Here is a 17,910-nt window from a genome sequence, read left to right on the forward strand (position 1 = left end):
TAACTACGGTTAGCTGAAACACGCCAGCTTCAAGACATGGGTTATGCAGCTATCTTGTTGCAACTAACCATAGTTAACACCATCCACAGTTTAGAATGTGGCCATAATGCTAAGCTGTGGCTAATTGAAATCAGAAGTAAAAATTCCCAGTCTCCTTAAGGCTATGCCAAAGGAGAACATGGGATGCATGAGACAAAGGCTTATGCATGTAACAATAATCCAGTGCTTATTGTTATGTCAAACCTGGATCCGTGTTGTTGTTTTTTACCTCGTTCCTTGTTTCTTCTGTGAATCTAGTTTTCATCTTGCCCTTCTACCAGTTTCAACAGTGTGTTAATGGTGCTGCCTCGACCTGATTTTCAGTTTCTCCCACAAGCAACCTTCTGCCCACATCCAAATATGCTGTGAGTCTCCTGTCTAGGGGCAGTAAATTCCCCTTGCACATGTGTCCTCACTTGGATGGCATTGGATACAACAACAGATTTTTGATCCTAGAGATATATCATTCTATTGTTGTAAGTTCCACATGCATGTTACATCTAGGCTCATAAGCAAGCAGCAGGGTGGGCTGGCACAATCCCAAGTCCTACTGTAAGTAAAGTATATGTGCATTAGTAATAGGAGTGAACAAGGGTCACTTTAGCTTTATTGGGCAATCAGCTACCCCTTAAAATACAATTTGCTCGGCTGTGGCATGTGGAAGTTGTTCTAAAGTTCAAAGTGTTTTGCAAGTCAGTTTCTCATGGATAACATTTTTCTCTCGGCTGCCACAAAATAAAAGGCCAGATCAGATAAGGAGAACACACTTAACAAAAATGAGTTTCCACCCCCCCCCCCGACACTGTGGGGCTGGAAACTGGTAGGAGACTGCAGATTTCAGAATTAGAAACTAGGCTTCCTGCAAGTTTGGTGTTTGAACTCCATGATTTTGTCAGGTTTTGCCTCTGGCACAAACTTGGAATAAGTACACTGTTAAAATAACGTCTCATTGTTAGCCCATCAGACTTAATAGCAAGATTGTTCTTGCTCAAGGTAAATCTTGGGTATTAATTAACCCTAAGTCCTTTGGAGGCTTCCCTTGAAGCCTCAATTACTACTTTAATATTTCCAACTTGCAGCAAGCCTGGTTTTTGTTCACTTTTCTCTGGAGCATTTTTTGAAAGTCAAGTTAGATCTTTTTTGTTTGAACTGCCTTTTAGGATCCATGGTAAAATGGCCCCAGGTGTGTATAGCAGGGACAAGGCAGGGTTGGGCTTCTTTTTCAAGCTTTCCTTTAGAAAGTTACAACCAACTTGTGGAATTGAACAGGGAAGAGTCTGAATGCAAATCCATATTAAGAGGGTACTGAAAGTAATTATAATGAACTTGCAGAGTATCTTTAAAATGGATTTCAGGACAGCCCCAAAAGTATTGTTCTATGGAAATGTAAGAATTGTTGTTGAGTTGCTTTCTTGGCCCTTAATTAAAATAGAACAAGTATATCTATGTAGGATTTTATACGTAAGCAAAGCAGATTTGTTTCATGCCTTCTGTGAAACAATGAAACTGTTGCAACATAACATTATGTTGCCGAGATTCAGCACACCCTCCATCATAAAGCTTGCAGATTAGTGTAACCTAATCCTCTTTGTCACACAGCTGACCCATCCTCCTGGACCTCCCAGGTGGAAATGTTGATTTGTTATATGTTAATTTGTTCCCTGGCAGGGCATCCTCTAAACATGTTCTGTCCTGGACTCATCCATTTAAATGGTAATAGCTGCTGCAGGACAAACTTCAGGAGACTTGATTGCATATGATGTCATCCCTGACTTGCCTAGTCTTGATTGGCGTTTCACATGACCTCCCCCTAGCAATAATTATTGGTTCATTTTGTAGGGGTGGAGCAACAATTTTGTCACATCATCTACACTTTGTTTTAAACAAAGTGTATCATGGGGGAGGGTGCTTTCTTTTTTGATCCCATGAGCCAGGCACCTTTTGGTTTGCTCCATATCTGAAATAGTTTAGAAAAATTAACGTTTTGGAACTTACAAGCTTATGTCTCCTGCTCAGTAGTATTATCCACCAGAGGAAGGATTTTGCCTAAGTGAGGGTTGTTTTTTATGTTGTTCCTATGTACTTCAATCTAATATAATCTATTTATTTTAAAGAGTTCTTACTGACTAGTTATCAGTATTAGATTTCACCTATGTTGTTAACACAGTCATCTTAAGACTGCTTGATTATGCTCTTGGCTTCATGCCCAGATCAGCAAGAGAGCTCAGAAACTTGGTTAGATGAGACAGGGCCAGAGACCTTGCTTCTCATGCCTTCTGTTTTTGTTTTGTGGCCTATCCAAGACACCATAAGGCAGTGGCAGCTAAGAAAAGTAGTATCTGCTAGTGGATTAAAACTCTGTGTTATACTTGGGCCAAGTATATGATACTTACGAAAAAGCACAAGAGCGTGAAAAGCAATATAAAAGTTGAATGAAACCTTTGCATGAGGAAGAGCATGGCATCAATTTAATAGATATAGATGTAGTTACATAAATACGCGCCAGTTTGCCTTGAGGTACAAACAGTTTAAGACAGAAGTGCTTTCTATGTCTGTGATGGGACTACAAACATTTCACATTGTTAGGTGCTACCTCCCTTGGCCAGTAAAGCGAGATGAGCGCCGCAACCCCAGAGTCGTCCATAACTGGATTTAAACGTCAGGGGTCCCTTTACTTTTACCATAACATTCTTAAGAATGAGCCTCAGATTTTTAGATGCTAGGCTTACCCAGAAGATTATGTGCATAGAAGAAGGTTCTGAATTGGTCTGCAAGCTGATATCCTGACGGGGAGTCCAATTTGTCCCACAAAGTCGTTTTCCTCAAACCACCTGCCCATCAGCTTACATCACCTGTGTCCTCATTTAAGGAAGAGGGCAGGTGAGAAGACAAAGGAGCCTGTACATGGCTTCTTTCTCTTCTCCCCACCAATGCTCTCTTAAAGGAGAAGCATGGAACTTCTACAAAGACCACTTCTGCCAAGTGTCTTAAGGCTCCTGTGTGAGTCTTCGCAGGCTCATGTGGAAGTGTGGGGATTGTCTTAAAGGCCATGATACCATGGTCTGGTCCTGTTACATGGGATCAATTCCAATCTGTTACCTCCGAGGATGTGGACAGGCTGCTTGGATGAGTGAAACCGACCACCTGTCTCCTTGATCCTTGCCCATCCTGGCTGATAAAAGCGAGCCGGGAAGGGCTGGGCGATGGGCTCTGCGGGGTGGTGAATGCTTCCCTCTGTGAGGGAGCCTTCCCAGACCCGCTGAAAGAGGCGGTCATTAAACCGCTTCTTAAAAAAACATCTTTAGACCCAGCCAATTTGGCCAACTATCGCCCAGGCTCAAATCTGCCATTCTTGGGCAAGGTGATTGAGCGGGTGGTTGCTGAACAACTCCAAGCACGCCTGGAGGAAATGGACCATTTGGATCCCTTCCAATCGGGATTCAGGCCTCACCATGGGACTGAAACTGCCTTGGTCGCGCTGGTTGATGATCTCCGGCGGGCTAGGGACAAAGGTGAGAGCTGTTTCCTAGTTCTGCTGGATCTCTCAGCGGCCTTTGACACCATCGACCATAACATCCTTCTGGACCGTCTAGAGGGGCTGGGAGCTGGGGGCGCTGTCATACAGTGGTTCCGCTCCTTCCTCCTGGGCCATGTCCAGAAAGTGGTGTGGGGGGGTGAGTCTTCAGACCCCTGGGCTCTCACTTGTGGGGTGCCTCAGGGTTCTGTCCTCTCCCCCATGCTTTTTAATATCTATATGAAGCCACTGGGAGAGATCATCAGGGGTTTTGGACTGGGTGTTCATCAGTATGCAGATGACACCCAGCTCTACCTCTCCTTTAAATCAGAACCAGTGAAGGCGGTGAAGGTCCTGTGTGAGTGCCTGGAGGTGGTTGGAGGTTGGATGGCGGCTAACAGATTGAGGTTGAATCCTGACAAGACAGAAGTACTGTTTTGGGGGGACAGGAGGCGGGCTGGTGTGGAGGATTCCCTGGTCCTGAATGGGATAACTGTGCCCCTGAAGGACCAGGTGCGCAGCCTGGGAGTCATTTTGGACTCACAGCTGTCCATGGAGGCGCAGGTTAACTCTGTGTCCAGGGCAGCTGTCTACCAGCTCCACCTGGTACGCAGGCTAAGACCCTACCTCCCCGCGGACTGTCTCGCCAGAGTGGTGCATGCTCTAGTTATCTCACGCTTGGACTACTGCAATGCGCTCTACGTGGGGCTACCTTTGAAGGTGACCCGGAAACTGCAATTAATCCAGAATGCGGCAGCTAGACTGGTGACTGGGAGTGGCCGCCGGGACCACATAACACCGGTTCTGAGAGATCTGCATTGGCTCCCAGTACGTTTCCGAGCACGATTCAAAGTGTTGGTGCTGACCTTTAAAGCCCTAAACGGCCTCGGTCCTGTATACCTGAAGGAGCGTCTCCACCCCCATCGTTCAGCCCGGACACTGAGATCCAGCGCCGAGGGCCTTCTGGCGGTTCCCTCATTGCGAGAAGTGAGGCTACAGGGAACCAGACAGAGGGCCTTCTCGGTAGTGGCGCCCGCCCTGTGGAACGCCCTCCCATCAGATGTCAAAGAGATAAAGAATTACCTGACATTCAGAAGACATCTTAAGGCAGCCCTGTTCAGGGAAGTTTTTAATATGTAATGCTGTACTGTTTTTAACACTGATTGGGAGCCGCCCAGAGTGGCTGGGGAAACTCAGCCAGATGGGCGGGGTATAAATTATTATTATTATTATTATTATTATTATTATTATTATTATTATTGCTGTTTGAAGCAGTCTTCCTCCTTTTAAGCATTGCTTGAGTGATGTTAAAAGGAGGGGGGCACTGCTTCAAAGAGTGGTTTGGCAAAGGGCTTTCCAACAGCCCCACCCACACGTCTGTTTCAGGCTCCAGAGGCTCACATGGGACTGCAGAAGCTGTCTTCAATCCCTTTACAGTCAGCAGAACAGCTTTGCAGCAGTTGCAGGTTCGCACGAGCCAGACAACCAGGGTGCATGGAAATCCCATGCAAAGGATATTGAGAGGTGGGCAGTGGTGCCCACCTGGCAGTTATGTACCACTATAATGGCATGTGATTGCCTGCTTGCCTGTCAAATTTGCCCTGCAAGGCCAATCCCAGTAATCATCTGTCTTGTGGAGCCACTTATCTCTGTGATAAATGATGCAAGCAGGATGCAGTTATCTTTAAAATAAATAAAAAAGGTATCCTTTGTAAGATATCTCACTGTACTGGCTTTCCAGAAGACTGTATATGACTAGCAAACATGGATAGTCCTCAGAAACAGGATAATGAACAGACATAAAATAGATAAAAATAGTGAAACCACAGGAAAGCAAGTGGGATTTTTCCACTTGGTCACATATTCCAGATAAATGATTATAATTTCAGGCCAGTTCTCCTTTTTGTAGCTGATGTGAAAAGGAGGGAACTCAATCTTCTTGTTGTCTAAGGCATTGGTCTTTAACCGATCGGTTAGTACCCCTCTGACCCAAGACAGGACAACATTACCAATGCTATTTTCTTTTTAAGAGAAGCAGAAAGAGGGGAGGGGGATCTGATGAGAGTGAAATGGGAACATTCAGTGTTTTAAAAAGTGTCTCTGAACTGCAGGTTCGGGCTAAGTGTTGGTCCTAGGTCTGACAAGTTGAAGACTGCCAACTTAAAATTATTCCTGTGCATGTTACTGCTTTTGAGTTCACGGTTGTTGACTTGGTCCACTTTTTTTGCCCTTCTTTGTGCCTTTATAGAAGGTTTTTGTTTTTATTGTTGTGTTTTGGCAATTCGATATTGTAAGTCACTTAATACTATTGATCGCTTAGAGGTGTGCAGTATAATTGTATAACTACTAGCATTATTCTTATTATTACTATTAGTTGTTGTTTATTTCGTTTCTGTACCACTTTATATAACATAAATTCATAGCAACAGAATTAACAGGAAACTAAAATATTGTCTTAAAGATTTCAGACTAAAGCATTACAAAGGAGGTTAGCTACAGAATGCACATTTAATGCAGCAAAGTTAACAAAAAATAATATTTCAAAAGAAAACATTACTTAAGGAAGTTAAATATAAAATGCACCTTTTAAAAGAGTACACTTAGCAAGAGAAAAAAATATTATCTTAAGCATAGAACATGTTTGCTGCACACATTTAACTACCATGTGTTTCAGGGTTTTCTGTATTAGATCCACACACAGTTCTCCTTTTTGTTTCAGGAACATCCTCCTATTCTCATCAAGGCTATGGCTGTGAATCGAAACTGTATAGCCTTGACCATGGCCATGAGAAACCTCAAGACAAGAAAAAGAAAAGCTCTGGGCTTGCCACCCTCAAAAAGAAGTTTATTAAGCGCCGAAAGTCCAGCCGGTCTGCCGATCATGCCAAGCAGATGCGTGAGCTACTCTCAGGCTGGGATGTTAGAGATGTCAATGCGTTAGTGGAAGAGTATGAAGGAACATTAGCCTTAAAAGAGCTTTCTCTACAAGCTAGTTTGGCAAGACCAGAAGCCAGAACGTTGCAGAAAGACATGGCTGAACTGTATGAGTTCAAATACTGTACGGATGTTGATCTAATATTTCAAGAGACTTGCTTCCCTGTGCATCGTGCAATTTTGGCTGCAAGGTGCCCGTTTTTTAAGACCCTACTTTCTTCTTCACCAGAGTACGGTGCAGAGATTATAATGGATATCAACACAGCTGGCATAGACCTGCCCATGTTTTCGGCATTGTTACACTACTTGTACACAGGAGAATTTGGAATGGAGGACTCGAGATTTCAAAACGTTGACATCCTTATGCAGCTCAGTGAAGAATTTGGAACACCAAATTCTTTAGATGTTGATATGCGAGGGCTGTTGGACTACATGTGTTACTATGATGTGGTTCTCTGCTTTTCATCTGACTCTGAACTGGTTGAAGCTTATGGTGGAAGTCAGAGCTGCTTAGATGAGGAGCTCAGAGCGCACAAAGCTATAATTTCATCACGGTCCCCGTTTTTTCGACATCTACTACAGCGGAGAATACGGACCGGTGAAGAAATCACAGATCGAACGCTAAGGACTCCAACAAGGATTATACTGGATGAATCTATCATACCAAAAAAATACGTGAGAGTGATTTTAAACTGTATGTACACAGATTTGGTGGACCTCTCTATTTTGCACAGCAGTCCCTCAGTGGGGAGTTTAAGCGAAGTTCAGGCTCTTGTAGCAGGAAAGCCAAACATGACAAGGGCTGAAGAAGCTATGGAACTTTACCACATTGCTCTCTTCCTGGAGTTCAATATGCTTGCGCAAGGTATGTAGTAATTTTATACCTTTCAGAACCTGTTGCCCTACTTGAATCTGAATGCAAATTTTAAGTTCGTCTCTTGTTGAGAGTTTTCTTGGCTGTAGTTTCCGCATATTGAAGGCTTTGCTTATAGCCATCTCACGCTAGCTAGGCAAAAATGTCTAAGGTTAAACTTCTGTGAGTGATGCTGTCAAAATTGGAATTATCAACTGATTAAAAGAATCTTAATTAAAGCTTGTATAATTAATTAACTAAGTTCATTCTTACTTGGAAGCAATTTGCTCTGTCTTTAATGGGATTTGCTCCCAGATAAATGTACATAGGATAGCAGCCTTAATATGTATAAAGTTGAAGAAAAACAATATTTCTCAATATTTCTATCAAAAAAGGATAATTTATTTGCATTTAGATCATACATGCATGTGTCGCAGCAGGCACCAACTTAAGAGCAATTTGTATATGTGTGTAAGAGAGAGGGTTATTATCTCTTACAAGATGGCACCAGGTTTTTAAAGTAATTTCACAAATATGTTTTATTCCTGGCTGGAGCTCTTCAACTGATAAAAAGAGTAATCAACTAAACAATTCCTAATGTGTACACGACAGCCTCCAATGGAAGATGGGAAGCTACCTTGTTCCAAATCAGCCTATTGGTCCATTTAACTCTATATTTTCTGCACTAACTGGCAGCAGCCCTGCAGGGTTTCGGGGAAGAGTTTTCCCAGCTCTATCTAGAGCAAGGGTCAGCAACCTAAGGCCCATGGGCCACAAGCAGCCCACAGGGGTCATTTAACCAGCCCACAAGCCACCTCAAACTGAGCCGCCCGCTCAACGAGTCTCTCCGCTAAACCGACGCACCATGGGGACTCACTTCCGCGGCACCAGAAATTGCATCTGCACATGTGCAGACGCCGGAAATCGTGCGCACACTCACATGCGCACGCAGTCTGTCCCATAGAGGGATCTCTGCTGGAGTGAACCAGCCCAGGCGAGGTAAACCTTGTCAACCCCTGATCTAGAGACACCAGGGATTAAACACGGGAAGTTCTGCATGCTTAGCATGTGATTTAGCAGCTCTTTGGAGGCCCACTACCTCCAAAACAAACCCTAAGTATGTGTGCTTGGGAGTAAGCTGCACTGAACACAGTGGATTTGCTTCGAAGTAAATATGCATTGGCTTGCACTCTAAAAAAAAAACTACTTGTGCAAGGGCTTGCACATACCATGCTCTGTCAGTGTGGAAACAGCACTTCCTTTGACGGGTTTTGACATGTTCTTTTTAAATTACTTTATTTCGAACAAGAAATAGGAGTCTGGAAACTCTTCTCCCCCCTCTTTTTACATGGGCCCAAGAAGTAGTGTTGGGTAAGATCAGGACTGACTTGTTTTTATTTTAAAAACATGAGCCCTTCACAGAAATCCTTGCATGTTTTTGAATATTATCTACCAACATGTCTGTAGATTCTCAGGAATGCAAATTCAATGTCAGTTATGATTCCCTTTCAAATTATCCAAATTATTAGAACATCAGAAAATTATTAGAACATCAGAAAACTTTTTAAGCTTGTGAGGGATTTCCCTGTTGAAAGTATACTGTTTAAAGAAATTTTATAGGCCAGTGGGGGAAAAATGAAGGTAATATTTGCTTTACAGCACTTGTGAATTGCAGTGTTAATTGCTGTTCCAGGGTTCTTGGGCTTAATCATGCTACAGCAGGTTCCCCATCAGGTTGGACAATGTTTTCAGAAGTGGATCTGCTGCTATAGCACAAGAGTGGCGTAGGAGGGGAATCTGTATTTTAGTTGGAGAGATTACAATGTTCATGCATGACTGTAGGGTTCTCTGTATAGAATGTTTGGATATTACTCTTGTCATGTAGTGCTTTAGATACACAACTCAGATTAGGAATTATGCCATACTCCAAGTATGTGCTTGTTATAGTTGACCAGTGCTCGGGAATTCAACCCAAAATATGTGAGCAACAACTCAAATCCTACTTGAAAGAGGGTGTTCTGTGGTGAGGGTGGACTGAGCAGTGGTGGTGGTGGTGAAAAGCACTGGTACCTTGGGTTACAAACACTTTAGGTTACAAACGCTTCAGGTTACAGACTCCGCTAACCCGGAAGTAGTCCCTTGGGACTTTGCTTCAGGATGAGAACAGAAATCTTGCGGCGGCAGTGGGGGGCCCCATTAGCTAAAGTGGTACCTCAGGTTAAGAACAGTTTCAAGTTAAGAACAGACCTCCAGAACGAATTATGTTCTTAACCAGAGGTACCACTGTAATGATCTATAAATGCTTAGTATATATATTAATGCAAAATATTAAATGCCTTGGGCAACTCACTTGAACATCATCATCATAATTCTTGTTTTTTAGTGGAAGCCAGGTCCACAAAGGCTTTTCAGTGATATTGTTAGTCTTTAAGGTGAAAGTATTGTTTGCTTCGGATACAACAGACCAACCCTTTGGAAATTTTACAGTAGGGAAGCATTTAGGCAAATATGGAACTTGTTACAGTGCTTTGGGAAAGGCCAATGGGAATAAAAATTATGTTTGAAATATGCAAGGGAGTTCTGTTTTTAATTTAAACATCTGCCACCCCCACCCCAATTTCATCATTTTGAGCACGTTTGTGACTATCTACAGGGGGTGGAGCTTGTTTTGTTTTTAGCCTCCAGTTGGATGAGAAAAAGAATTTATGCAATAGAACAGGGCTATAATACTCTTTTTAAAAAACACTTTTTTGTGAAATGCAGCTTTCTATACAAATCTCATTAAGACAAAGCCCCTTGGCAAACAGGTTATGTGGCTGTACTGGGAAAACATGTGATCAGCCACAGTCCTGTTTTGGGGGTTAGTACAAGGAATCTCCAGAGCCATACACTGTAATGTAGGTGGCATGCTGCCAATTGACTATTTCTTTTCTGAAGGATTGATGTCTATTAGTGGAAACACCAACGGCAGAGGGAAATTTTAGTTGCTATGGGAATAATACCTGAAATGCCCCTATGTTCAAGTCATTAATTTGTCATCTATAACATCTGCATACTTTTCACCGCTCAATTTTATTTCAAATATCATTCCGCAATGTAATTCATGGAAACTCTTAAATGATTTCTTTTCTTTTCTTTTCTTTTTCTGCACTTAAAATCAACCTTAGCTTTAAAAATAAAAATCACAGCATAACCCCCTCCAAAGAAACACTGAATGATGTGGTACTTTAATTATAGACGAAATCAACATAAGATATTAAAATGCGTTTTTTTTTTCACTTCTGTGCCACAGATTCTTTGATCTCGTTATACCAGTACGGGACTGAACCCCATCCTCCATTTTGGGGAACTCTTCCTCCACTACCACTCACTGTGTTTCTGCCTCTTTTCTGAGAAATTTTCAGAGAGTTGACATGGCGCACACTACTCAGTGGCCAAAAGTGTGTATGTGTTCTTCCTTTAACTGCAAAACATCACCATGTGAGCCTTGTGCAGCTCTTCCCCCACCCCCCAACTAAACTCTTTGAGCTCCAGAGGCATTCTTTGGAGCACAGCAGAGATCTTACTGAATATGCAGAAAATTTGGCCACAGTACTTCAGGACTTTGGGAAATGTTTTGGGGAATGTTTTGCAGGAAGGATGAACAACCAGTGAGTCTACAAAGAGCCACACACAGACTGGGATTTTTGCAGAACACACATTTACCTTGACCACCTATTAATATTTTGTTTAGCCATGTCCTCCTTTTCCACAGCAAACTGTGCCCAAAGTGACTCACAATAAAACATTTAACACTATCAAAATGCCTACCATAGTGGAGTCGAGGAACAATAAGACAAAACCAACTGTCGATAAATGTTGGGGGAAAATCAATATTACATTGAAATAATCTAGACTTATAACAAATGCTAAATCAAAATTATTACACAAGTGAATAATGTTAACCTAGTCCTGATGCACTCCAAGAGGCCATAGTCAGCTGGCTTACATACCGTTCAGAGTAGGCAGGGTCTCCAAACCAAGTGACTGCCCAGCAAGGTTTCCTTGAAAGCTTTTATGATTTGGATTGTTCTGTACAGAACTAGAAGAAGCAGCCTGCTAAGGTATCCTGGTACCAAGCTGTTAAGTGCTTCAAATGTCAATAGCCACAATTTTGAACCTGGCTTAGTAGCTCATGGGCAGTCAACATAGATCTTTCAGCCCTGTGTACAAATATGTACAAATCTGGCTGCTCCATTGAGCATTTTGTACTAGCTACAGATTCCAAATTATGGCTTATAAAGACATACTCACTCTCTTTTCTCCTTTGCTTCCCTGGGATGAATTATTTCCTCTCTTCCCTAGTTTACCTTAGATTTGATACCAACAATGATTAACTAATGTTTCCATGTTAACCAGATTTTGAAATCAAGGTTTGTCAAATGATGCTTAAGGGTAAACCCTGATAACATGGAAAGAATGATTGTTCTGGTTCAGGCATTTGCCCTGCATCTTCCAGAGTGAAGACAAATATTACCGTATTTTTTGCTCTATAAGACTCACTTTTTTCCTCCTAAAAAGTAAGGGGAAATGTGTGTGCGTCTTATGGAGCGAATGCAGGCTGCGCAGCTATCCCAGAAGCCAGAACAGCAAGAGAGATTGCTGCTTTCACTGCGCAGCGATCCCTCTTGCTGTTCTGGCTTCTGAGATTCAGAATAATTTTTTTCTTGTTTTCCTCCTCCAAAAACTAGGTGCGTCTTGTGGTCTGGTGCGTCTTATAGAGCAAAAAATACGGTATTCAGCTTCTCTGATTCTCTAACCTCTTTTAAAGCACACCTTTGACTTCATTGTGCCTAAGTTTGTGTTCTTTTTTGGTCTCCTCAGTTGGGTAGGACTTCATTTTTTTTTTAAAAAAAAAAAAGGATGTCTTCTTGCCTCTAATAACTTCCTTGACTCTATTCATTAATCATGTTGGCATCCTTGTGTGCTTGGTAGTATCTTTCCTGATTGTTGGTATACATCTGAGTCAAGCTGTTGTGGTGGTGGCTGGTAACTCTGGACTGGTGTATTGCTAAACCATAATTAGTGCAACCAAGGGAAGAGTTGAGGACGCAGGTGGCATTGTGGTTTAAACCACTGAGCCTCTTGCGCTTGCCAATCAGAAGGCCGGCGGTTCGAATCCCCACGATGGGGTGAGCTCCCATTGCTTGGTCCCAGCTCCTGCTAACCTAGCAGTTCAAAAGCACGCCAAAAAAAGTGCAAGTAGATAAATAGGTACTGCTCCGGCGGGAAGGTAAATGGCGTTTCCATGCGCTGCTCTGGTTTCAGTGTTCCGTTGTGCCAGAAGCGGCTTAGTCATGCTGGCCACATGACCAAGGAAAACTTGTCTGCGGACAAACGCCGGTTTCCTCGGCCTGTAAAGTGCCGCATCCCCAGAATCGTCCACAACTGGACTTAACTGTCAGGGGTCCTTTACCTTTAAGGAAAGAGTGGAGATTTCTGCTGGGGAAGTTCATTCCCTGTCTCAGTTATGCTGAAAAGTGCTAAACTTGCACCAAGCCTCTGTGAAAAATATGAAGGTGCTGAACATGCTTTTGAAATCAGTAAATGAACTCTTTGTGTCATTTCCCCCAGCCGCAGAAGAGCTGGGTGCTTTAAAACAGCCTCATTCACTAAATTTCCATATGGAGGCATTGTGTTTCCTTGAAGAAGATTGGATTTTTTTTTTTTAAAAAAAGAACGATTGGCTATGCAGATTATGCAAAAGAGCTGACATAATTTCCTTGACGTATTGAGGACATTTTGGGAAACTTGAGAGCAGTAAGAGGCTTTTAAATCAACAGACACTGGTTGTTGCTACTTAAAATGCGGTGCAAGAAGAACAGTGCACTGGCAACCTCAAAACTCCAGATGTCAATATCAAATTAGACTAGGGTGGGAAATCAATAAATAATTAGATTTGGGTGAGGAAGCCCTGGCGTTTGCTGGCTATAGCTCCTGAACACTTCATGGATACGTGCAGATTGGTGCTGCTGATAATTCATCAAGGTGGACACATTAATTCATGAGATAGCTTCTGTTTTATGTTCCACTCCGGGGATGGGTTTTGCAAAACCTAGTGCCTCATTAGAAGTTGCAGCGGTTGGCTGGAGAGAAGTGTTGGGCTCTCCTCCTTTGTGACTGTCGTCTTGCCTCTCATTGATGGAGCTGTTATACAGGGGTGGGGACCTCTAGCCTGTGGGCCTAATTAGACCCAGGCAGACCTTGAAGATTGGTTCAACACTCTGTTTAGGGGAAACCATGGTTGCCTTTCCCACGCCTAATGTCAAGTTGTGACTTGAAACTTAAAACCACAGCTAAAGTGGACGGGGTACCTTCTAAGTACACTCCCTTTGAATCCCCAAGTTAGTGCTTTCTGAACTTGGCAACAGAAAATGGTGCCAAATTTTTAAAAATGCCAACTTCTTGATGCAAAGGAAGCATTGGCAGCACTCCCAAGTTTTCCTTCAAATCATTGACTTGAATTTGATGGCAGGAAGGGCTCTCTGGGAGAAGTGGCAGGAGGAGGTGTTGACATGGTGAGAACAGCAGCAGTATTGATTTTTTTTGGAGAGGAGGTGAAACTAAGAAGGAGCTGCTGGGAGGCATAAAGCAGCAACAGTTGTGGCTTTTTGCCACCTAGAGATTTTTGCCCACAACTCTAGGACTTTTGAGGTCTTGGACCACCATCTTGATTGAAGCAAAAAGTACTGAAAACCAAAACCATGTTTGTTAAGAACAGCAGGTATAAATGATGACATGCTGTGTGTTTGAAGGATCAGAAAACACAACTAGAGATTTAACATCTTGCACCATGCTGAGGGCAAGATAAGGTCTATTACTCTTTAAAGGGGTGGGGGCATGACTCAAGCTAAGAGCCCTGGGTTCATTCCCCGCCATCACCTGTTGAAGTTCTTCACAGTTTTTAACATATTATGGGCTGGAAGGGAAGTTTTCATTGTTGGCAGTCCAGGATTTTGATTGAAGTATAGAATAATATAAGACCACTACAACAAACTCAGGTTGCATTAGAACATTAAATTAGAATTGTGATACTTGTATCTTACATATATTCAGTTATAAGCTGCCCTGTGCTTTGATGTCTTCTGGGGGAAAAAATCAAGTTAATTTCTCTCTTGAGTGGGGAGGAAAAAATTATTTGACAGGTTTGAAAGAGGTCTCTGCCTGAGACCCTGAAAAGCTTCCATCAGTCCTAGTTCTGGCATTAGGATTAAGGTACCAATGGCCCCTAGAATTTTTATTTGTATGTCTTATGTGTTTTAGTAAATGAATCTTGTAATCAGAATAACTATGCTATTTGATCCCTTTGTAAACTATCCTGTATTCTAATTTGAAAATCAGCAATATGAATAAAAGTGTCAAATGGCTTGTATCTTGATTATACTAATCAACTGATTAAGCGAGCATCCATCATTCTCTTAATTGTGTGGAAACTTACCCCTTTTCTATGCTAGAGGCCATTTCGGCAGCAGCTGAATGCAGAGCCAACCATTATGAAGCTTTTAGTGACGTTATTTCTTCCAATAGAAATGTCACCTTTATAATGCCATTTGAGGAAGTGGGAATCCAAACACTGAATTTGGAGACTTTATTAAACTGGTTTACTTGATCATATTGAGGTCATCTTTAGAGCTGCAAATGTAATATCTGTACGACGGCAAAGTTTACATTTGATATTCAGCCCACTTTTGCCTCTTGCCCTGCTCATCACTGGCATGTGGGCCCCAGAAGGCTGCTCAGGAGGGAACGTGGCCCTGAAAAAGGTTTCCTCATCCCTACCTTATACAGAGGGACACGGGTGGCGCGGTGGGTAAAACCTCAGTGCCTAGGACTTGCTGATCATAAGGTCGGCGGTTCGAATCCCTGCAGCGGGGTGAGTTCCCGTCGTTCGGTCCCAGCTCCTGCCCACCTAGCAGTTCGAAAGCACCCCTAAGTGCAAGTAGATAAATTGGTACCACTTTATAGCGGGAAGGTAAACGGCGTTTCCATGTGCGGCACTGGTGCAGGCTCGCCAGTTGCAGCTTCGTCACGCTGGCCACGTGACCCGGAAGTGTCTTCGGACGGCGCCGGCTCCCGGCCTCTTGAGCGAGATGAGCGCGCAACCCTAGAGTCGGTCACAACTGGCCCGTACGGGCAGGGGTACCTTTACCTTTTACCTTCTACAGAGTCAGATCATAGGTCAATAGTATGGAGCCTGTAGCCTTTAGATGATTGTTAGACTCCAACTCGTGTTGGTCCCAGTCAGCATGCTCCATAGTAAGGGATGTTGGGTGATGTAGCCTAGCAACTTCTGGAGGGCCACAGTTTCACCACCCCTGCCATGGGTCTTTGTAATCCAGCATTGTCTATGCTGACTTGTAGCAACTTTGCTATGTCACTGGTACTGGCCTTTCCCATCACCTTTTACCAACAATTTAACTGAAAGGGCTAGGCGTTAAGTGTGAGACCTTCCGCATGTAAGATATATGTTCTGCATCTGATGTGTGGCCTTCCCTTTTCTTGTTTGATCATCCATAAAGCAATCAATGTTGTGTTTTCACAGTCTTTTCCCCCAGCTTTCCTCAGTTAGAGCAGTTAGGTAAAGCAAGTTTTCTAAACAAGTTTATTCAGAAGTAAATCCTTCAACATTCAATGGCACGTACTCCCAAATAACTGAACAAGCTAGAACAAGGTCCTCAAGCTGACTCATTGTAACCCTGCCAGGAAATTCCCAAATGCTGCCTACTCTTGTGGCCAATGAAACGTTATGGGGGAGACCCGGAGTTTGTTATAACAGTGTCTTGAAAGATAGCCATGTTGAAATAAGGTGTTCTTTCCTGCACAGTTTCTTGTGTACCCTGAGAGAAAAGATCACATGGATATCTGTTTCTGAAATCCTGAGGAGAAATGAGTCACTTCCAACATAATTCAAAGAAACTAGCAATGTTTGTACCCAGCAGTTATGCAGCCGAAAACAAATGACCTAACCTACAGCCTGTCCGATAAGAAAAAGGAAACTGCTGTTTGGCTTCTTAGGAAGGCATTTTATTCCTTCACTTTGCTTTTGTATTTTTTTTCTGCTGCAGTAAATATTAGATTAATTCTCTGCTCCATGCCTAAATCTATGGTAGGAAATGCTGCTTTGAAACAAAGGCTATGAGGCCAAAAGAAAAAGTAGAGCATAAACAATTTGCAAATACAGTACAAGCTTGTGTCTTAAAGTTGCCATAAAGAGGGGACTGGAAATGAGGTGAAAGAAAATGTGACAGTAAAAAAGCAAAGATTCTTGGTTTAAATATTGCCCTGCATTCTTCCTTAGAGAGCTGAAATTGGAACTGTTATGGAAACTGTGGTAGCAAACAAACTTGAAAGACTTGAAACATGACCTCAGTCTTGGAAGATCAGATAAACACTGCTGAAATATTATGGTGCATTTCTCTAGCTCTGCTGCTGAACCTCTTTCCTGTTCCCACTCCTAGACACACTGTCAAACTCCTGCCTTCCTCTCCCTCCCCAGCCATTCCATCATCCAGTTGTTAAAACAGTTGTTGGATGGCTACCATTGAAGGACAGATACTGTATTTTTAAAAGTCTACATTAAACATGTTTGGGGTGTGCATATATTATATACCCTTGTGCTAATTAATTGAAACAAACAATGTAGTTTATTGTACAAAACTCACATATACATACATTAGTAACAGATATGGCCTCCGCTATTTTTAAGCAGCATTTGAACACGATTTGGCATGGAGTCTACAGTGGAACCTCATGTTACGTACCGTCCTCCTTGCACACGCTGCAGGTTACGAGCTCGGCTAACCCAGAAGTAGATGCTCCCGGTTGTGAACTTGGTCCCGGGATGCGAGCGGAAGTCGCACACCGGCCGCAGTGGAAGGGGCCATTAGTGAAAGCGCGTCTCGAGTTATGAACGGTTTCGGCTTAAGAACGGACCTCTGGAACGAATTAAGTTCGTAACCGGAGGTACCACTGTACTAGTTTCGAACAGTCACTGTTGATTTTCAGATCCCTGTACCACACTTGAATCAGCTCCTGAATGAGTTTCTCCATAGTTGTAGAGTCTACAGCACGGAGGCGACTTTTGCATATAGCCACAAATTCTCGATGGGATTTACGTCTGGGGAATTCCCTGGCCAATCAAGTACCTGCATTTGCTGCTCTGTCATGAATTTCTTCACCACTTTCGATGTGTGACAGGGGGTAGGTCCTGCTGCAATATCCCAGTACCACCAGGATACCTATTTTCCAGCTCTGAAATAACTCTCTTTCGTAGAACCTCAATTTATTGTGGCAAGTGCATCATTCCTTCAATTGGCTGCAGCCTTCCGACACCATAATGATCAACTGACTTTTCATGTTTGTTTTGAGCACAGGATTATGAGTAAAATCGAAAACATCCTTTTTTCAATTAATTTGCACAAGTGTGTATATTATCGCAGATTGCTAGCTATACATCCTATTTTGCTGTCTGGGTCCCTACAATAAGAAAATATGCATTAAGCCATGTTAGGTTCCATTTTGCTTTCAGCAC

General features: G+C 42.8%; 1 protein-coding gene across 2 annotated transcripts in view; it reads left to right on the forward strand.

The window, feature by feature from the left end:
• BTBD7 (BTB domain containing 7) overlaps positions 1–17,910 on the forward strand; it is a 73,207-nt gene that overhangs the window by 27,263 nt on the left and 28,034 nt on the right. For both annotated transcript variants that reach the window (XR_014168018.1, XM_081909555.1), the window contains exon 3: positions 6,273–7,352. Coding sequence is in view for 1 of the 2 variants with exons in the window: in XM_081909555.1 (XP_081765681.1) it covers positions 6,273–7,352 (1,080 nt within the window). In the remaining variant the exon portion in view is untranslated. The remainder of the gene's footprint in view (positions 1–6,272; positions 7,353–17,910) is intronic.

The sequence above is a fragment of the Podarcis melisellensis genome, assembly GCF_964234715.1.
Source record: "Podarcis melisellensis genome assembly, chromosome: 1".
Taxonomy (NCBI): domain Eukaryota; kingdom Metazoa; phylum Chordata; class Lepidosauria; order Squamata; family Lacertidae; genus Podarcis; species Podarcis melisellensis.